The sequence below is a fragment of the Sorex araneus genome, chromosome 1, assembly GCF_027595985.1.
Source record: "Sorex araneus isolate mSorAra2 chromosome 1, mSorAra2.pri, whole genome shotgun sequence".
In the NCBI taxonomy this organism is placed as follows: Eukaryota; Metazoa; Chordata; class Mammalia; order Eulipotyphla; family Soricidae; genus Sorex; species Sorex araneus.
Genome location: NC_073302.1, coordinates 145,165,805 through 145,188,780, shown reverse-complemented (window position 1 = coordinate 145,188,780; position 22,976 = coordinate 145,165,805). Strand labels below are relative to the sequence as shown.

General features: G+C 35.4%; 1 protein-coding gene across 1 annotated transcript in view; it reads left to right on the top strand.

The window, feature by feature from the left end:
- The window catches only part of ADAMTS6 (ADAM metallopeptidase with thrombospondin type 1 motif 6), a 264,427-nt gene that overhangs the window by 104,479 nt on the left and 136,972 nt on the right, over nucleotides 1–22,976 (top strand). Inside the window, exons 8-9 of the mRNA XM_004608478.2 lie at nucleotides 2,826–2,869; nucleotides 7,454–7,559. Coding sequence (XP_004608535.1) covers nucleotides 2,826–2,869; nucleotides 7,454–7,559 — 150 coding nt within the window. The remainder of the gene's footprint in view (nucleotides 1–2,825; nucleotides 2,870–7,453; nucleotides 7,560–22,976) is intronic.

Sequence of the window (22,976 nt, the reverse complement as noted above, 5' to 3'; positions counted from 1 at the left end):
ATGCTGGAAATTTAACCGATTCAGCTTCATGCAAGCGCTCTACCTGCTGTGCTATCAGCCCCCCCTTTTTTTAGAATTAGAATCAGGGTGATTGTAAAAAACAAAGGAGGAAAGAAAACCAGGAAGATTCCAGACATACTTATATACTTTCAGGTAGATCATATTTATGGGGAAGGTGAGGATTTCAAGGTAGACTTTTTAAGTACTTAGAACAGGCTTACCTATGAAATCTTTGTATTTTCTTGAAGACTGCTTTGGCTTGCATTTATGTCAAGTCATAGGCACTAAACATGCAGATCACAAGATGAATTATTACACCCTGATTAGACTTTCTGGGTGCATTGGAGTATACCAATATCCTTTCTATATCTAATATTCATGAGTGTACCAGACACTGTAATCCTGTGGTTTACCAGTTACAAGAGAAGAGAGGGAATACATATGTGAATGATCAGAAGAGAAAGTTATGCAAGAGGAGAAGGAATCCCTTTCCTCAGATGTGCAGGGAAGAGAATGGATAATTTGAAAATTTTAAATGAAACAAAGGGAATCTCCAGAGATTTAAATTTTCTCAACAACACAGGAGTATGGCTATTTTTAGTATTTTTCTTGAAAGTGCATTTTCATCTGAAGAATGAGAATGAAATTAGCTATTAACCTCTTCATCCTGATAATATTGAAAGTCCATTTTACATAGAAAATAAAAGAGAATCTTTGAACTTGGATTTTCTGTAGTTTGTGAAATTGTCTTTTTTTTAACATAAGAATAGTTTTCATGTCTAACATGAAGCATGGGCAAATAAAAAGGTTTTATAATTTTTTCCCTTAGAAACTGAATACTTGAACATCTGTTCTAAGTGGTTAACAATATAATTGAATTTTTTGTTGGTGTTTGTTTTGGGGCCACACCTGACAATGCTCAGAAATTGTTCCTAGCTCTACACTCATCAATTATTCCTGGCTGTGCTTGGGATGCCAGGGATGGAACTAGGGTTGGCTGTATGCAAGGCAACAATCTACTCTCTCCTCAGCCCCTACAATAGAATTTCTAGACCTTAGCTTTATACACCTATATGTGTATGCTACTTACCACATCCACAGCCAAAGTTCAAAATTCTCCTTTATACATTCCTCCTACCCTTCTCTTTCCCTCCAATTGCCTCCGTAATTTGCACAAGATCAGGAGTTAGTTTTGTTGATGTTTGCTGATTTGTTTGCTTTAGTTCTTTATTGACATTTGATTTAAAAGATTAATCGACAGCATTCTGAAGGTAAAATAATTTAAAAATATGTAGTAGTGCTTCATGAACTCCAATCTTGGATTTGAGTTACAGTTAAATATAGTGCAGAATTATATCTGACCAGTATGAGGAAAACATTCCAGTAAACTGTTTTACCAATTTGTTGTTTTAGTTATTAGTAAAATCACATTAAGATATTCCTATTTTCACTGTATCACTGTCATCCCTTTGTTCATCAATTTGCTCAAGCGGGCACCAGTAATGTCTCCATTGTGAGACTTGTTGTTACTGTTTTGGGGCATATGGACTATGCCAGGGTAGCTTGCCAGGCTCTGCCATTCGGGCGGCATACTCTCGGTAGCTTGCTCCTTACTCTCCGAGAGGGACAGAAGAATTGAACTGGGTCTGCCGCATGCAGGGCAAACGCCCTACCCACTGTGCTATTACTCCGGCCATAAGAAACAATACATAAGAAATATAATAACAGTGGGCTTTTGTGAAGGCAGACCTATGTGCAGGCAGGATGGGGAGGCAGCATTCGGTGGACCAGGATCGGTCTCCCCAGGCTCTTCTGGACAACAGGCGAAGAATGAGTGACAGGCAGAGTCCCCAGTGTTCTCCGATCTCTCCCTTTACGGCACAGTCTCGGTCATCAGAGTTCCATCATCCTAGTCTACTCATGGACCTGAAAGTCTCCAAAGTCTCAGTTTTCTTCCTCGTCTTCTTGTTATCTTCCCTTTGTTGCTGTGCTCTCTTTCTGCTTCTATGTGTGCTGTTGTGCTCTTTCATCTGTCTCTCTAGTCTCTGACTCTCATCTCTGTAGTCTCTCCTCTGGTCTCTTGGTCTCTAGTCGGCTGCCTTGTCTTCATCTTCAGTCTCTGGTCTTCTAACCTTGGCATTGTGCTCTTCTCCTAAGTCTTTTGTCTTCTGTCTGTGCCATTGTTCCCTGTCTCATAAGTCTTCTCTCTCCTCCTTCTGACACCTTCTGACCATCTGACCGTGGTGACCTTGTAGACCTATTTTAATCACACTAAATTGCTAATATATGTCTAAAAACAGATGTGCTATCAGTTTTAATCCCAGTCCCATTTTGAACTATTTTTTTAATATTTTAAAACAGGAATTTGGGATAGACTTGATGGAACTCTAAATAGTGCTTATAGCCCAGTATAAAATATAGTCTGTGGTTATTAAAAATATATTTATTTTAATAGGTTCAGAAGAGATTGGGAATGAAAAATACCCACTCACTTGCTCTTTGTAGAAGCAGTAGCTATCCGCAGACAGGCTTCAGAACAATACGGTAGATGGTTTTATGGAATTCAAAATTACAAAAATCCACTTTAACCTTTCTGTCTCACTGGCAGGTGTCCCACTGGCTTGCAGCCAGAGCCTTTGAGTGTAGTGCAGCCTGTGGTGTCCCCCAGAGTGCTGAAAATGCCGACACTCCAGCTGGCTGCTCATAATTGCCCTGATTGTGGGCTGACAACCAGAGTTCCAGAGAAAAAATGTGATGAATATATGAAAATATTTTGCAAACTTGACCAGTTTACACATTTTATCTCTCTTTCTCTCTCCCTTCAGATATGATATCTGCACATATAAAAATAAGCCCTGTGGAACACTGGGTAAGTTATTGTTGTTTATAAAGACTATATCCAATAGTGCTCAGTGGGTCATGAGGAAGGGGGATCAGACCCAGGACATGTGTTTACTGCTTAGGCTATCTTCCGGGCCCTGGGTAACTATTTATAAAGGGAAGATAGGTCAGCTTGCTTTTTAGTCCATTAGTTTTACTTTTCATTATTATTAATTTGATCATTTTGCTTTGTGGAACTCCTGCAATTACTCCTATACCCAATCTTTGCATATGTATTGTTTATTTAAAAACAAATGTATATGATACTGATTTTATTGGTTGACTTTTGGGTAAGTAGATGCTGATTAAAACACCTAGGGAGATGATTCAAAGTCATCAAGTAATGATTAGTTAAAAGTACTATTCATGGGCTAGCATGATAGTACAGTGGTCGGGTATTTGTCTTGCATGTGGCTGACCTGGGTTTGATCCCTGGCATCTCATATGCCCCTGAGCACTGCCAGGAGTAATTCCTGAGTGCAGAGTCAGGAGTAACTTTTGGGCATGGTTGAATGTGACCCCCACACCCCATCCCAATAAAAAAGAAAAAAAAAGTACGATTCATCTTCATCTCTACAATATGGTTTTCAAAAATAGAAAAAAATTTGAGAGCAAAGAAAAATGACCAAATAGCTTCAAACCTCCATTTAGGAGAGAAGAAAAATAAAACATTAAGGATAAACATTAAAAATCATATTTTTGGGGGCAATTTTGAGCCCAACAAATCAGGATACTAATAGAAAGTTTTTGTGACTAAAGTTAAAAAAAAAGAAAAAGAAAATTTGTAAAATAATACAGTCATGAGTGGAGAGGACAGAATTATCTTTCTTGTGCTCTTTAAATATCACTTACGTTTAAAGAAATATTTCTATTGTGTTCTATGGGCCACAGAGATTGCAACAATGGGAAAGATGACCTGGTTTCGGTCTCTGGCATAGCTAATGGTCTCCTGTTCCTCTCCAAGAGTGATGTCGGAGCACAGACCAAGCAGTAAACCTTGAGCACAACCGGATGTGGTCCAAAAGCTAAAGATAAAATGAAATAAGAAGCATTTCTGTTGTATTCTAGAATCATAAAAATCACACTTGTTGCAGAACATAGTCATACAGATTAAAAGTTAAAGGCAAGTAAAATTGAGGGAAAGGAGTAGCTTTCAAATAGACTGACCTAATTAAGTAATTGAAATTATTCTAAGAAACAGGATCTTTTTTCCTGTGGTACATTATTTAAGCATTTTTCACTTGTATTTGAAATGAGAGAAAAGGTGGTCCCCAATGCTTTGGGTAATACAGTGAAATATCTGAAGAGATTAACATTTTCAAGCTTTTCCTTTCCTTCCTGGGCTTCTCCTATCTCACTTCCTCAGGATTTATTGCTCAAGAAGAAATGCTAATTATCCAACAATGAATACTTTGGTGGAGAAGTTTGCTAGTTAAAAAGAATAACACAGAAGTGCTCTCCTTGAAAAGCAAGAGCTTACATCAAAAAGATTTTCTTTGTGGTGTTTTAAGTTGACAAGTCCAACACAAATCAATGGAAGGGAACCTAAACTGGAAACTAGAAAGCATTTTTGACAATTTCTGTGTATTACTTTTTACACTTAGCTTTTTGTTCTTGACATTCTTTACATATGTATTACTTTACCTACCTTTACACTACTGTTAAAAGTATTTCAAGAAGAAAATATAAGGGTGTTTTAAAAGACAATAAAAAGTAAGCTAATATTATTTTGCGTGCTATCAACTTATCTCCATTATTCTTTATATTCTACAAGATTTTACTAAGTATTTACTCACTTTCACATAGAGAAAGTGCTAAACCTCAAAGAAAGTATCATCTAGAGTTTTTCCTCTTGTATTTATACTTTAAGGAACTACCTACATGTCTAGTAATATCTTTTGTTTTTTGAATTATTTACATTGATATATGTTCTCTATTAGGACTTTAACATTGCCTAGTACTTTTATTATCATTTTAGCCAAAAAAGATAAATGTTTTTTTATTTTACCTCTCCATGAGTTTTTCAAAAGTACTATGTTCCCATTTTTTATAGCTTATCAATTTTTAGAATGTATACAGTTATAGCTGGGTACATGTCAGTGCATTTCAAATCTCAATATAAAAAATGTTTTAAATTACAAATAATTATAAATTATTGCTTGCATCACATCTTGTAGTGAAAACTAAGTGGTATACAGAAATCTGAAAAAAACTGAGTGAGCTGCATATATTGGTTATATGCAAAAAAACTATAGGTTCTTCTAAATGATCAGACTTTTTACTTTTAACTTTCTTATCCTGATAACTTTCATATTGTTTTGTGCTGCTGCATGCATATTTTCTTACTTTGTACCTCTAGTGACCAATCATAACATGGTTAATTAGACTTACGGGTGCAAACTGTGGCCATCAAACTGAGGAAATCTAAATGACCTAAATAACAATCAGACCCCTATTAACACAATCACACATTGCAGCTTCAACTTTAAAGGAATGTATAAGATGGTGAGGTCTGTATAAAAATACATTAGCGTCTAAATTATTCTTCATTTCAGATAAGATTTACCTTTATCTTTTCAACAAGCAGTAGTTCTTTCCTAAATATGTTCTTTCTTTAGTTGTTGTTTTAGTAGAGCTAAAAATTTTGTACCAGATGCTTAATCTGTGCTCACAAATGAACCTAGGGGAGTCATTGAGAACTCTCAGTGCACAATGTAGGCACACGACACACTAAACAAGAATAAACTAAGCTAAGCCTTGGGAAAATAGTTTGGGGAAATATAAGACATGTTCACATACCAGTTATTATTCCTAGTAATTATTTTTAATTAAATTTCATAAAGCTTGAAAGAGTATTTAGAGTGCCTTTGTTTTTCCATATTTTGGATTATGTTGTACCCTATAACTTATATTTAGGGAAGATACTGCATTTTCTTTTGTATTCTCTCTCTTCTTTCAATAGAAATTGGAAGTAACATTGGTTAAATAACATTGAGATTATCCAAAATGGGCAAAATTGTCTTGCTCAAACTAGTTTCTCTTTTTCATCATCTTCAGGTTCACAAGATTTGTAAATAAATAAAGTAGCACTGGGTTATCACTAGAATTTACAATTACTCTGTGAGGTGAAAAACCCAACAACTCTTCTGGCTTATACCTCTTTTACATAAAAGAATAAGAAAAACAAACAATATATTTACAAACCCAATACCAACCCCCAGCTCTGTTACAGTGTGACTGATAAAATTTCTAGAGCTTTCTTGTTAGTAAAAATATGCATGGAATTGATTTGACTGCTCCGTATTAGTGCAACTAGGAAATTGTTCCTATCAAAGAAATGTTTATGGTAGTTAATAAATATACATTGGATTGGGTTGAAATCACATCTGGTCAAAGTTATTATTAAGATTTGGGTGACAATGATAAAGAGTCCTAATATATGAAATGCTTTCCTATCTTTTCTTCAATTTCTTTTTTAACAAATACTGTACTTATTTTAACTATTCATGTTTTGTTTGGGGGGGCCACCTGACAGTGCTCAGGGCTTACTCCTGACTCTGTGCTCACTCCTGGCGGGACTTGGGACCAAACCCGAGCAGGCTGCATGCAAGACAAACACCTTACATGCTGAACTATCTCTACAACCCTTCTTCAATTTTTTCTAATGTCCATCTCTTTGTGTGTTCGTATGATTTGGTGTCTCTTTCCTTGCAATACATGACATTTTATTTTTTGCAAAATAATTACTTTCTCTAAACACTATTTAAAGTTATACACCAATTCACGGAGCATGATATTAACTGGGAAGTAAATAATAAAGCTTTTACATACTAAATTCCCTAGAGAAGAATACCCTGAGTAATATGACATTTCACTAGAATCAGCGAATTAACACCATACTTTTTTACTTTATTAGTAAAACCTTAATACATTGAAGGAAGACTGGAGAGGTGAGAACTACACTGAATGTGTGAATGGCTTACTCTCTAAAGACATTGTTGCATCACTATCAGGATTAGTTTCAGAGGATTGAAAATACAAAACCCTCCCATCTTGAGTGGTTTTAATTTTTTTTTGGTCTTTTAATCATTCTTATTTTTATAAAAATGTCATTTAGAAAAACCATTTGTGATTCCCTTTTTTTTGGTAACTAAAAAGTTGCTTGTATATTTTTATGAACCCACTAAACTTAAACAGATCTCTTTAGAAAAATAATGTGGATATATTTTGCTTTCTACAGCCTGAAGAATGTTAAAATAGAAATGCTTTCTTGAATTCCCTCTTCTGGCTCAAGTTACTAGGTGGTCCCAAGTTACCAGAAGTAAAATTTATAAATCTAACCCCTAGTCTAGACATTTTCCAGCACTGACTGCAGTTCAAAAAATATTAATGTCTAGCCGGCAAAGTGAAACTCCCCCCAGTGATTTTGCAAATGACTAGAAAGTTAACCTTTTGCCAACTGCTCCTTCTGTGCATGGAGGTTATTAAAAAGAATCCAGGCATTTAGAAGTATGGGCTTTTTAAGACTGAAACACCTTGGCTTGACCCTTTGTGTCTCCTTCTGTTTATTCAGGCTTGGCCTCTGTGGCTGGAATGTGTGAGCCTGAAAGGAGCTGCAGCATTAATGAAGACATTGGCCTGGGTTCAGCTTTTACCATTGCACATGAGATTGGTCACAAGTGAGTGAGTTTAAGAAAATCAAAATAAATTTAGAACCCCACTCTTTTGAACAACTTGTAACTACTGTGCGGAATGCCTGTGCTCAACCAGATTTTACTGCCTTTTTGTATGGATGGATTCAAGAGACTGTTATCATTTTGGGTATTGGGATAAATCATTCTTAGAACAGGAGACTTGTTAAATAATCTTTCTGATCCTATGAATGCTGTTCTCAGAGTGGTGAATGCAACACACTTAAAACGTTTTTGTTGTCGTTGTTGTTGTTGCAGACTTTGAAATAGGTTAACTTTAGCATGGTCTGCTCAATACCCGTTCCTCAAAGTCAAATTGTTTAAATGATCTTTCTTTTCCTCAGCTGACAGTTCACGTATATTTTTAAATTCCCGTTGACACCACCACCTTAAAACATACTTTTGAATTTTCATTCTTTATAAACAGCTGCATGCTTACCATTTCCAGGGTACAAAGTTTATGCTATGAAATTTGCATTTTCAGTGGTACTGGATGTTATTTGAAAATATATACCTGGTTTATAAGAGTAAGAATACCCTCACTTCTCTCTAGGAGGATTTGGAGATTTTAAGAATTTGTTTAAAATCAATTTGTGCCAATATCAATCCAATGGCTTTTCTCCATTACTGCCCTCCAATACAATCCTTGCCTTTAAAATTTTTAAACAAGAGTCAATAGTAAATTCTAAAGCCTGCTTATGAAGATGGAGGGAAGTTTGAAAACTTTAAAGGGACTGTCAACTATTTTAATCTAAAACAAGCAATCTCTTTCCAAGGACTCCTGATATTTGTATTATTTAAGTTTTACAATCTGCTCTTTTGGTAGAAAAATGAATAAGGGAGAAAAGAACACATAAAAAATAATGTTTATTACATACTTGCTTTGGGGTAATTCTTGAGATAAATCTGTAGTTCAGCTTTTATTTTTTTTCTCCTAGAATAGAAGTAAAATTGGGTGAGGCCATTGCATTATCTTGAAAATCGGCATTCCAATTTTTCCAAATTGGTTTATGTGTAAACTTAAGTCAGCGTACCTGACTTGATTCAGACAGGGGGAAATCAATATATGCCTTAATGAAGACTGAATCATATTGTTGGTATTTTAGTTTCCATTGCAATAAACAGCAAGGGAAGAGGAGGGGGGAAAACCCACTTAACCAGGCAATTTATCTTCAACTCACTTAAAAATCTGACTTATTAATGACCGTCATAATTTTATGCAACCAGATTGAATTTAATAGTATCTGTTAGATTCAATTAAATTGAAAGGTTAGGACATGTAACATGCAGGGATAAATAATACGTACTTGAGAACACTGTTACCTCACATAGCCACAACTCAATTAAAGTCAAGGTTTGCATTATAAATCTCTTTCTTGAATGTACTTAGTGAGGTGAGGGTTATCTCCTTTTGCATTCTCTCTTCCGATGCAAATTGAGCTACTCCTAGACTTCCTATGTTTTTGTTGTTGTTGTTGTTGTTGGCCTTTTGCATAGTTCCTGTGAATTCTTCCTAAAGTGAATGATTTGTACCATATGCAGTCAAATTGGAAAAGAGGAGGAGAATCTACCTCTTAAGATTTATTTGCCTTGGAATAATTTCATTTCACAGCTAACACTTATTTGATAATATGAGTGTTTGAAAAATATGGGAAAAATCCACAACCCCCTTTATATTCGGAACCTGAAGAAATGCTTTAAATAAAAAAATGTTTTGCAGCTAAAAATTAGCTTACTTTTCAGGGGTAGTTGATTTCTCTGCCTTGTGACCCCTTTTCTCCCAGACAACTAGGCTGAATCTAACACACTATCCTTTTCAATATATCAAATTATTGTTTGGTAAGGGGAAATCTGTTCCATGGATCAAGAGCCCTTTTACGATCTTAGGGTTTCACTTTAAGGAACTTAGCAAGTCAACTCTTGACACAGCTCGTTATCATTGAAGCACAGTGCTCTCTCTTCTTTCAAAACAAAATAGTAGCAGTGGTAAATACATCAAAACCTAAAGTATACTGAATTTAAAAAAACCTTTCCATTTTGTGTGATGGATTTAAAATGACGTGATATCTTTTCAAGTGCATTATGGTGAAGAATATTTGTCATTACTGAGTCACTGAACTGAATATTCTCTACCTTTAAGAAATGGATTAAGGGGCTGGAGCAATAGCACAGTGGGTAGAGCGTTTGCCTTGCATGCTGCTGACCCGGGTTTGATTCCCAGCATCCCATATGGTCCCCTGAGCACCGCCAGGGGTAATGCCTGAGTGCAGAGCCAGGAATAACACCTGTGCATGGCCGAGTATGACCCAAAAAGCAATAAATAAATAAATAAATAAATAAATAAAAGAAACGGATTAAATAGGTTTTGTACCTAGTATTTACTTATATAGGGGCATAGTGCCTGCTCTAAGCAACTATGTGCTAACTTTTTTTCTTTAGCTAGGTCTTAGTGACCACTTTAATTTTCTCTGTCCTCCTGGGACAATAATAAGCTAGTTTCCTTATTAAACGAAAAACAAAGTTTATCCTATATCTAAATGACTATATTTAATGTAGGTTACGAGTCAATGGCACTTAATGAAATATAGAAAAGAATGCTATTTGAACAAATTTTAAATCAATTATGTGGTTGCCATAAGTTTCAGAAATTGGAAAACTTATGTTGAAGAGAAGTGGCAAGAATTCAGATATCTAGTATATTAATGAAGCTATTTAAATTACTCATGCTTTAAAAAAATAAATACTCTTAAATGATCCTAACAATAATCTTATTTTTAGTTGCATACATTGAAATATGCAGGATTGAATTGACTTGGATTTCTGAGACTTATTTTTATATTTTTAATTTTAGTTGATTTTTTTTTAATTTTAGTTTTAGTAATATTTTAGTAATTTAATTTTAGTAATATTTTTACTGAGGTATCATATTTATGGTACTATTGAAATAATTGTTTTATAGGTAAGTTAGAAAATATGTTATGACTGATAATAACTTATTATCAACATAGAGTAAAAAGACAGAGTAAATTTTATTTATTAATTTACATTTTTATTATTGGTTTGCCATATTACCAATGATAGAGGTTTAATTTTACACTCTTTTCGTATGAGATTACCAAAATTCTGCTGTCATTTCACCACTGAAAAGACCCTCTACCCATTCCTGTAACCTCACTTCATTCCCTCTGGTAATGACCATAGTTCTCACAGGAGATTAAAACATTTTAATTGTGATTAAAACAATTTAATTACTAGATTTACAACATTTTTTGTAAATGTTGTAAATCTAGTAATTTTGATGTAGTCTATCTCTCATTCTTAATAAAAATCATTAAAAATTTTTGCATTACATGATTCTGAAGTTAGTAGCCTTTCATTAGAATTCTGTGATCAGTGAAACGTAATACAGTGATATATATCTTAGCAACCCAATAGAAAGAATAGACAGCATCCAAATCATTTGGAGTTTAGTGTCATGTTCTGAAGAGATCTCTAATACTTAACAGACTTTTCTCACAATTTAAATGCAAGATTGTCTATTCTTTTTATCAAACATCAGTTTGTATTTATTTGGATCAGTTTATTTGGCTTCTCTATTCTGTCCCACGAATGTCGGTGTCTATTCTTTTGCCAATACCACAATGTTCTGAGTACTGCAACACTACAGTAATTATTGAATTTGCCAGTATGAGTTTTCTAATTTTTTCTTTAGTAGTGTTAGCTATTTTAGATATTTTGTCTTTAAGAAATAACCTTTAGAATCAGTTTCTTGATATCTGAAAATAGATTCTGAAATTTTTTAAAAACTTTCAAAAATTTTTGCTTTTTGGGTCATATCCGGCGATGTACAGGGGTTATTCCTGGCTTTGCACTCAGGAATTACTCCTGGTGGTGCTCGGGGGACCAGATGGGATGCTGGGAATCGATTATGTTGGCCGAGTGAAGGCAAACGCCGAACTCTCTATACTATTGCTCCAGCCCCAGATTCTGAAATTTTGATTGGAATTTCACTGAATCTAGATATTAAAGGAGGAAGAATTTGTATCTTAACACTATTGAGTTATCAACTAATATGGAATATCATAGCCCTCCGTACATTTAGATATTTTATTGTTTTTACAATTTCATTATATTCTGCATATGTATTCTGTACATATTTGTTATATATGTGTATATTATGACTAAGTAACTTATTTTTTTGGCTACTGTAAATGCCATTGTATTAAATTTAACATTGTTGTATTATATAGAAAATAAATTTATTTTTGTACAGTTACATTTTGTACGTTCTACAGCCTTGTTATGCTTTCTGATTAGGAGGGAAAATTGTTTTTTCTATTGGAATATTCTACAGAGATGGTCATGCTTCCACCAAAGATTTTCCCCTTTATGTCCAAGGGTTCAGTACTGATAACTAATCTTTCTGTTATTAGTAATGTTGTCTTCTCTTTTGGTACTAGTATGTTGACTTAGCTATGTATTTATTATATTTATTGATATTTTAAAGAAATAGCTTTGCTTTCTCTTATTTGTTCCTTTTTAATTTTTAAAATTTCTGTTAGATTTTTAACTATTTTCCTTTCCATTTTGTCCTTAAATTATCTTCTTTCTTTAGTTTTGTAAGGCAGATGCTCAAGTTGATTGATCTTAGGGCTTCTTTTCTAATAGACATATTCAATGCTACAAAAATTCCCCTTAGTACAGATTTTGCTGAACCTCACAAATTTTGATAAATTTACTCACATTTAGTACTAATTATTTAAAATTTGCTCTTGATTGCAGACATGTATTCTATGTTCTGCATTCTATACATTCTACAAATCTATGTATGTAGGTATGTATTCTCTAATATCCAAATATTTTGAGCTTTTCAAATTAGCTTCAAGTTACTGATTTGTAACCTTAATTCTGTGAAGTAATTAGATATTTTGTATAATTCCTCAAAACAATTGCTAAGGCATATTTTAGGGTCTTTCATAAATCTAACTTGGTGAATATTTCACCATATTTGTGTATGGTATGAGATGGTAATCTAGTTACTTTTTGTTTTGCATGTGGCAATTCAGTTTTTTCAATACTAGTGAAGAGATTTTCCCTTCTCTATTTTATGCTTTTGACTTCTTTATCATTACTCTGCTGTCCATATATGTGGGAATTAATTTATGACTCTCAGTTTCATGGAAACCTGACCTTTGATTCAACGTGTTTATATTAAATATATATCATTTTTATGCAGGTATTGAAAAAGTTTAGGTCCGAGATTCTATTAGGCATTCTCCTATATACATATTTTCCTAAATAATTTCAGAATATTGAGTTAACTTTTTTCAGTAAACTTTTGATTATATAAGGTTCAAAATTAGAACTGAGTTTCCAGCCCTTAGTTTTAGAAAAGACATGAAAATATTGCACTATTCTATTGAGTAACTACTAAATCTAAAAATGATTGCCAGATGTTCTATAGAAAGTTCTAAGTACATCTCTTAAATTTTATCTTCACTTTGCTAAAACAAGCAAATCATAACCAAATAAGCTGTAATGTGAGCAGATCAAAGAGATTACAAATGGCAAATAATTCTTAAGGAAGATATTCTTGGGGCCAGAGAGATAATACAATGGGCAAGGTGTTTGCTTTGCATGCGCCTGACCTCGGTTCAATCCCTGGCATTCCATACAGTCCCAGGAAACCCACCAGAAGTGATCTCTGAGAGTCATGAATCAACCCGGGGTGGGCCAAACCACCACCACCCCACAAAACAAATTTTAAAAAAATGTTATTCTTTTGTATTTTTCTGCTGTAATAGGATGGCTTAGGTTTTTTTTTTTCTTCTTTCTTTGTGGGCCACACCCAGCAATGCACAGGGGTTACTCCTGGCTCTGCACTCTGCACTCAGAAATTACTGCTGGCGGTGCTCAGGGGACCATATGGGATGCTTGGATTCGAACCTCGGTTGGTCGTGTGCAAGGAAAACGCCCTACCCGCTGTGCTATCGCTCCAGCCCCAGAATGGCTTAGTTTTGATATTTTATAATTGTCAAATTATAGACTATATGGATCTTATGTCTTTTCAAAGACAATTTTAAAAGATAAACTTATTAATATTAAGCATTATGAAACTTTTCCCATTGTTTAAAAATTGTATATAGGTAATCTGGTTATAATAGTGTTACTGTGTATGTTTTTTTGTTTTTTTTGCATCACATCTGGTGATGCACAGGGTTTCTCCTGGCTCATGCACTCAGAAATTACTCCTGGCAGTGCTCAGGGATGCTGGGAATGCTGGGAATTGAAGCTGTATCAGCCTCGTGCAAGGCAAATGCCCTACCCACTATGCTATCACTATCACTCCAGCTCCCTGTGTGTGGTTTTGATCTATTAAATTGTTGCAACTTCACCACCATTATCTTATGTAGTTTCTAACTTGCTTCTTTCTTCCCCTTCTTTCTCTCCCCACAGTTCGGTAATCTAAGTTCTGTTTTGTTTTATTTTGGATTTGGGGTGTGTGTGTGTGTGTGTGTGTGTGTGTGTGTGTGTGTGTGTGTGTGTGTGTGTGTGTGCGTGCGTGTGCGTGTGTGCGTGTGGGGTCAGAATTTACTCCTGATTCTGTGCTCATGCATTATTTCTAGCAGGGCACAGGGGACCATATGGTGCCAGGGACTGAATCCAGGTTGACTGCCTGCCAGGCAAGCACCTTACCCACTGTACTGTCTTTCCAGTCCGGCGATCTAATTTGTTATTTGTCATCAAAGGCCATTGTCATCATTTGATATTGTCTGTACACACCCCACCTTTTTTTTGTTTGTTTCTCTCTGTATAACAGGTGAGTGAAATTATCCAGAATTTGTCCTTCTCCCACTCACTTATTTCCCTTAGCATGATACCTTCTAGTTCTATCCAAGTTGCAGTAAGCGACAACATTTTATCTTTTGTTACAGTTGCACAGTATTTATAAACTACTACCTTGCTTATAAACTACAGTTTCTTTATGTACTCATTTGTTGTTGAACACATGGGTTGTTTACATATTCTGGCTATTGCAGTGCAATGAACAGAGGCATGAATTTTCAAGTTAGTATTTCTGTGTTCTTGGAATAGGGTCAAGAAGTCTATTCACTGTGCTATATGAAAACATTATTTGTACCTTTTGAGAAATCTCATATGGTTTTCCTTAGAAACTGAAGCAGATGACATTCCCACCAACAGAGGGGGGGTTCATTTTTTACCACATTCCTCCTGACTTTGCCAGGGTGACCCTGATGCTTTCTTGCACCACAGGGTCTGAGCAATCTAGAATTATTAGAAGTGATCCACAGGCCCCCTACACACCACTTTGAGGCCCCTCCTCCCACAGTACATATGTGTGGCTACTCACCTTATATAAAGAAATTTCTTTTAGTTTAGTATAGTTTCAAAGGAAATGTATCATTCGCATCAAATATGCTAATTTACCACTAATAAATATTTTAAAAAGTCATGTTTGTCAACAGGTTGATGCAATAGACTGTGAACTACAAAAACTTTGCTTAATGGATTTTCTGATTTCACAGTCTCTCAATATTCACACAGAATTCATCTTCTTTTTTGATGCTATCACTTATTTTGGCTCTCATTTGTCATTTTTTCCTTTTTGAGTCAACTTCATCTTGAAACTAATTAATCTCTCTTCCCTATAGAAATATATTTATTATATTTTTATTATTTTATTTACCATCATAAAAGGTATCCTTATATGATGTATCCCAAATTCTATCTCTCCTGGTTTATATTTACTTCGTAGATATTTTATCATTCATGCACAACTATTTTGATTCTGGAGATTTACTAAGCACCTACTGTATTTTTCTAACATAAACTGTTTTGCGGGTTCAGTGGCGGTGGAAATAAAGCTACTATCCTGAAGGAAAATGTGCTTTAACATGAACATTTCTCTTTTCTGGCTTTTTGTCAACTCTTGATTAATTGCTTTCAGGATGTCGTCCTTTTATTCACTAATTTATGAGCCAAAATATAAAACAAAACCACTATACTGGGGTTACACAATGTTCATGAAACACAGTGAGAAAAACACAAAATGTTTAATTTAGGCATACTAGAATCAGAATCATTTGCCTGAAGGATATTTTGAAAATACTCATAGCTTTCCCAGTATTTTTTCCTTATCTTTTCCTTTATATTAATTAATTAATTAATTAATTAGTTATTGAATCACTGTGAGAACAGTTACAAAGCTTTCCAGCTTTGGTCTTGGTCACACAATGATCAAACACCCATCCCTTCAACAGTGCATAATTTCCACCACCAAGAACCCCAGTATAACCCCATCCCACCCCTCCCCCTGCTTGTGTGGCAGATGATTTCCACTTTACTCTCTCTCCACTTTGATCACATTCAATATTTCGACAAAAAAACCACCATTATTATTTGGAATTTTCCCCAACAATCAGACCTGCCAAAAAGGCATCATTAGATAACTTGTTTTCTATTGCTGGTTATGAAAAGCATATGATACGATTTTGGATTTCTGATATTTTAGTAATTAGTCTTGGGGGGGGGCTGGAGCGATAGCACAGTGGTTGGGCGTTCGCCTTTCACGTGGCAGACCCGAGTTCGATTCCTCCACCCCAATTTCGATTCCTCCGCCCCTCTCGGAGATCCCGGCAAGCTACCGAGTGTATTGGATATATCAAAAACAGTAACAATAAGTCTCTCAATGAGAGACGTTACTGGTGCCCACTCGAACAAATCGATGAGCAATGGGATGACAGTGATAGTGACAGTCTGGGGGGGATTTCTGCCAAAAGCCGCTGGGTTCTGAGATTGGTTTGTGTGCCTCTGGGATCATGGCCATTCAGTAGCCAGAGGAGCCGTTCGTGGCTGGTGACTCGGGGCCTCGTCGGGCTAGGGAGAGGCCAGTATTATCCCCCCCCCCCCCCATGAGGCCCCAGTCTTGTCACTGTAGTCTCATACCTGGCTGTCCAATAGGCTCTGAAAAGGTGGTGGCCACTGTGCCTCTGGGTGGAAAAGGCAGAAGGGACAAACACCTTTCCCCACCCGGGGTGTCACAGTGCCCTAGGTTAATTAATGCTCAGTCCAGATGCATTTCTGCCAAAAGCCGCTGGGTTTCCGAGATTGGTTTGTGTGCTTCACGGATCAGGGCCGTTCAGGAGCCCTCTTTTCCTTTATTAACCTGATTTTTTTCCAGTACTAATCCTACGTTAAATTTGCAAAGTTTATTCCTCTTTGTTTAATTGTTGATTCTAACAGTATTGTCATTTACTATTTTTCATCTCAGAGGCACATATTTAATTTGTGAAAAATGTTAAATATGATTATGGGATATTCCGGGCATAGTAAATGTATATAGCATTTCTGGAGTAAAATATTTTAAAGTTTCCAAAATCAGTTTTAAACTGTAGAGTAAAATCAATTTAAGCCAAGTTGTCTATCTTGTATAATTTATTTACTTTGAAATATTCTCCCTATGTGTATGTGTATATGCATGTGTGTATACTTTTGTATATGGGTATGTGTTGTAGCAGATATCCATGTGCACACTGCTTAGAGCTAATGATTTACATATCTTTTGTTTTACATATCTTTTGTTGTGGTTATTCCAAAGATTCCTTGTGTCAGTATCACAGTTAATTAATTACTGTAGCATTAAAAACAGATACTAAGTTTTACCCTTTTCCAAAACCGAGTTGGCTCTTTTGGTCCTTTACTTCCCTCTATTAACTTTAGAAATCTTAGCTTCAGTTTCAATTAAAAAAATCTAGTAGGATTTCAATTAGCTTCATTTACTAAAATGTTGTTGTAAGATTAACAGGTTATTTATTTACTTGATTCCACTGTATTTTCTCTATGCTCTGAATGAACACTTTTCCTCACCTGGGTTGAAATCTGAGTTTTTGTGAGAAGGCTATCCAGGGAAGTTTATACCTACAACAACAATAACAACAAAAACCCCTGCTGGAGATGGAAAGAAATGAAATCAGGTCAAATGAATGCAACACTTCCTGTGTAATAGGAAGCATTACATTGCCTTCCATAATAGAATGACTGCCCTTTGTAAGATCCTGCTATTTAAAATTACATTTAAAAATATTATTTGCACGTAAAAATATTTATTAGCAACTAGCACTTTAAACTCATAATTTCAGTTACTCTTTTCCTACAAATTACTCTTTTCCTACAAAAATTTAACTATGGAGGTATTGATCATACTAACAAATCAAACTTAACTACATCATCATTTTTCTTTTTAATTGCAGACTCCAAAACTACTGTCTTTTGTATACCTTTGTCTTGAGCTTGCATTTTTGCTTGGGGAATAATGCCTAAAAATAAACTGTTACTAAAAATGTACACAAAATCACGTGTTAAAACAACATTCTAATAAAGTAAATGGACATTCTAATAAAGCAACATTCTAATAAAGTAGCATAAATGTTCTTATGCTACAGATACCAGTTCTTTGCTATTCATTGCTCTAGTTCCCAGTACTCTGCTATGTAAATCAAAAGTGTTCTATTTAAAGAAAACCATATAAGCTAACTTAGTTCATTGTACCCAACTAACATTATTAGAAGTGGACTAGTTTATTCTGGTAGAAGCACTTAGATTTTTAAAAGTAGTTTGGAAGTAATCAATACCATGGAAATGATACCTATGGATTGTTGTGTGTACCTCACAAGGTAGAGCATAGGAAACCTGGGTTATGTGCCCTAAAGCCAAAGATATTCCTGCTCATATAGTAATAGAATACTTGTCAGGATCACAAAGTTTGCAAGAGCAGGTGAAATGAATAAGAAATCAGGTCATTAATTTTTCTTTTTAATAAGAAGCAGAAAGAGTTCAACTACTACAATTGCCTCAAAAATGAGAGAGCTAAAAGGAGCACATACTCCTATGTATATTTGAGGTCCAGAGTTCAATATCTCACCCCACATGACACCCCATACACTGTCACAGGGGCTGGCCCTGGTGGTCTCTGGCACCACCTCAGTACTGTGGGGCAGTTTTCAGCACTGCTGGGCCTAAAGACCCAGCATCAGTCAGGGCCTGGATCTGTCAAAGTATTACTGGGAATGGTGGCTGGGCATTGCTGGGAGGACTTCAGCTTACACAGAAAAACTGAAACAGCACTGCATGCCATAAATTAATATTGCTTCACAAAAATATTGGCTTCTGTCTCTTTAAATTATTTCTAACAATGAACACAAAATTGGTCCTGGGACCAAGGAGCAGAGTTAAGCTTTCCTTGAACGCAAGTTATGCTAACTCTAGTTCTAGTAATTGCAGAAGTGTGAAGGGCAGAAAAAAAGTGAGTTTGGAACTCACTATGTAGGCCTGTGGATCTACTGCTTTAGAGAAGAATGTTTATGAGGTCTGCATTTTAATTTTGTAAGTCTTGTCTCCTCAATTTACCCAAATTGAATCTACTGATAGATTTTTTTATTGACTTCACTAAACCTGTAAGTTTTCACCACTACTAAACTCTGATTATATGTTGAGCACTGTAAATAAAATAAAATGTCAAAAGTTCTTTCTGCTCATTGCAGTATCTAGTAAGGATAAATTCCAGTAGCTAGCAATAGGGAGGCTTAAATATCATTAAAAGTCACTTTGGAAGACAATTTGGCTGTGTATTACAAAACTCAAGTTGGTTTTACCATTGGATCCAATAATACTTAGCACTGCGCTGTAGCACTGTCATCCCGTTGTTCATCTATTTGCTCGAGTGGGCACCAGTAAGACTTGTTGTGAGAATTGTTGTTACTGTTTTGGGCATATTGAATACATATGCCGTGTGGGTGGGATACTCTTGGTAGCTTGCCGGGCTCTCCAAGAGGGACAGAGGAATCGAACCTGGGTCGGCTGTGTGCAAGGCAAACGCCCTACCGGCTGTGCTATCGCTACTTGATTTAAAAAATTCAAGTACCACAGATTTCAGAATATGTTAATTTTTTTAAATCAAATTTTAATTTTTTATTAAGGCACCATGATTTACAAAGTTATTCATAGTTGAGTTTTAGGCACACAATGTTCCAGCACCAACCGATATCAACCTCCCTCCACCAATGTTCCCAGTTTCTCTCCTACCAATCTCTACACCACCAACATGTCTGAGGCTCCTGCCTCCTGCCCCTGTTACCTCCCATCACCTCTTCTTAGTTCCCTTCCCCATCAATTTTTTTCCTTTTCTATCCTTCTCAGTTCTACAACCTAGGTACCAGGATAATCTAAATACTCCCACATTGATACCTTGCATTTCTCTTGTCCTGTTATTCTATGTACCACAGATAAGTGAGATCATCTAGTATTTACCTTTCTTCTGACTTACTTTGAGTAATATGGTACTCTTCAGTTTTATCCAAGTGGCAGCAAGTTGTACATTGTTCTTCCTTGAAGCTGCGTAGTATTCCATATTGTGTTTATGCCACACCCTCATCATCATACATCTGCTTTCAGATATGTAGGTTGATTCCATATCCTACCTGTTGCTAAAAGTGCTCCAATGAATAGTGATTTGCTTATGCCCTTTTGAAGAAATGGTTCCGTGTTCTGGGGGTAGTTACCTAGAAATGTAATTGCTGGGTTTTAAGGCAGTTCTAGTCTTACTTTTCTGAGAAACGCACTTAATGTTTTCCATAGAAGTTGAAACAAACAGCAATCCCACCAGCAGTAGATGAGAGTTCCTTTCTCACCACATCCTTACTAACATAGATTGTTCCCAGTTTTTTTAATGTGTGCCATTACAGGTGTGAGATGCTATCTCATTGTCTTCTTGACTTAAAATTTCCTGATAATAAGTGATGATGAACACTTTTTCATGTGCCTATTGCCCATTTATCTGTCTTCAGAAAAGTGTTTATGTTCTCTCTCTCTTTCTCTCTCTCTCTCTCTCTCTCTCTTTTTGGTAGTATGGTTGTTGTTGCTGATCTTTGTTAATTTCTTATATATATATATTAAACCATTTTCTGATGTGTTGAGTACAAATATTTTCTCCTATTCCATTGGGTGTCCTTTAATTTTAGTCCATGCTCTTCTTTCTTTCTTTCTTTCTTTCTTTCTTTCTTTCTTTCTTTCTTTCTTTCTTTCTTTCTTTCTTTCTTTCTTTCTTTCTTTCTTTCTTTCTTTCTTTCTTTCTTTCTTTCTTTCTTTCTTTCTTTCTTTCTTTCTTTCTTTCTTTCTTTCTTTCTTTCTTTCTTTCTTTCTTTCTTTCTTTCTTTCTTTCTTTCTTTCTTTCCCTTCCTTCCTTCCTTCCTTCCTTCCTTCCTTCCTTCCTTCCTTCCTTCCTTCCTTCCTTCCTTCCTTCCTTCCTTCCTTCCTTCCTTCCTCTCTTTCTTCCTTTCTCTCTTTCTCTCTTTCTTTCTCTCTCTCTTTCTTTCTTTCTTTCTTTCTTTCTTTCTTTCTTTCTTTCTTTCTTTCTTTCTTTCTTTCTTTCTTTCTTTCTTTCTTTCTTTCTTTCTTTCTTTCTTTTCTTTCTTCCTTTCTCTCTCCCTTTCATTCTTTTTTTTGACATATCAGACTATGCTCAGGGCTTACTCCTGGTTCTGCACGGGAATTACTTCCTGTGGTGTAATTAATCCCTGTGGTGCTCAGGGACCATATGGGATGCTGCAGATCGAATCTGAGTTGGCTGAATGCAAGGCAAGTGCCATCTCTGCTGTACTAACTCTCCAGCCCTAGCCTGTGTTTTTTTCTGTCATGCAGAAACTCTTTAATTTTTATCTATTTGTTTGTTTTGATATTTATCTATCTGATCTATTTATCATCCTATTTGTTTATTTTTGTTTCTGTTGCCTTTGCCAATGGAATCAGAAGGCAATTATTGAAATTGCCTTTGAGGTCAAGATTTTGGGATGTTCTGCCATTGAATTATATGGATTCTCCTCTGATCTCAAAGTTTTTAAGTCTATTTTGAATTGACTTCTGTAAGATATAAGATATAAGTCCAGCTTCATTATTTTTACATGTGGTTATTTAGAGGCTAACTTTACTTCATTTCGTGTACCTGGCTCTTTTGTCAGAAATTAGTTGATCAGATGTCTGGGGACTTGTATTTGGGGATTATGATATGGTTTCAAGTTAGGTAATGAGATACCTTTAAATTTCTTATTTCTCAATGTAGTTTTGGCTACTCAGCCAGTTTTAAGATTTGTAAAATTTTATTATTGACTATTCTAAGTCTTTAAGAATATCATCTGAACTTGAATGGGGATTGCATTAAATTTATACAATAATTTATGTAAAATGGTCATTTTGACAAAATTGATTCTTCTAAACTCATGGGCATGTAATATTTTCCATTTCCTAAAATCATCTTCTGTCTTTCTTAAGTGACTTATAGTCACTTATCCTTCCATGTAGAAGACTGTGGTTTGTAGTTTTAGAAGTTTATTGCTTTTGGTGCTGGAGAAATAGCACAGTGAGAAAGGTGCTTGATTTGCACGTGTCTGACCCAGGTTTTCAGTTTGATTCCCTGCTTCCCGTATGGCCCCCTTGGCACTGGTGAATGTGATACCTGAATGCAGAGCCAGGAGTAACCCTTGAACACCAGGTTTAGTCAAAAATCAAACAAACAAAGCCAACAAAAGTTTATTGTTTCTCATTGAACATGAAGAATTCGCATTTATTTTATTTTATTTTTGGACTTTTGGATGTTATCTTGGAGGAAAAGTGGAAGTTGGTGTTTTACTCAACAATGTACATATAAGAAGTGTTCTTGATACTTTGGGTTTTTTTTTTTTTTTTTTTGCTTTTTGGGTCACACCTGGCGATACACAGGGGTTATTCCTGACTCTGCGATCAGGAATTACCTCTGGTAGTTCTCAGGGGACCATATGGGAAGCTGGGAATCAAACCCAGGTTGGCCGAGTGCAGGACAAACACCCTACCCACTGTGCTCTCACTCCAGCCCCAAGTTAGACTTCTGATCAATATTTTGCTGTGCTATTTCTCCAGCCCCATTCTTGATACCTTTAAGATAAAAACTGAAATAACAAAAAAGATATGGGGAAAGGAATTTCTGATCTTTTATTTGTACTCATTAAGAGACTAGTTGAAAATCTTCAATACACAATTTATTTCCTGGGAGGGTGTAGAGAGGCAATAGCAAAAAAAAAAAAAAAGTCTACTTTGATTTAATACATATTACTGAAAACTTGGGCTTTATTTTATGAAAAATTGAAACTAATTTATAGTACTTTGCTTTTAGGATTGCATGGCTTTTGATCATTGGGCATGGTATCTTAATTAGCCACAGACTTCTCTAATTAAATTTGATATTAAATTGTGTCCTACTTATAGACTAATAAGCATACAATTACTATTGCATGGTTGTTAGCATAAGATTCCTGGCCTAAGAGATTTTACACTTTCCAGCACATCAATCAGTAAAAG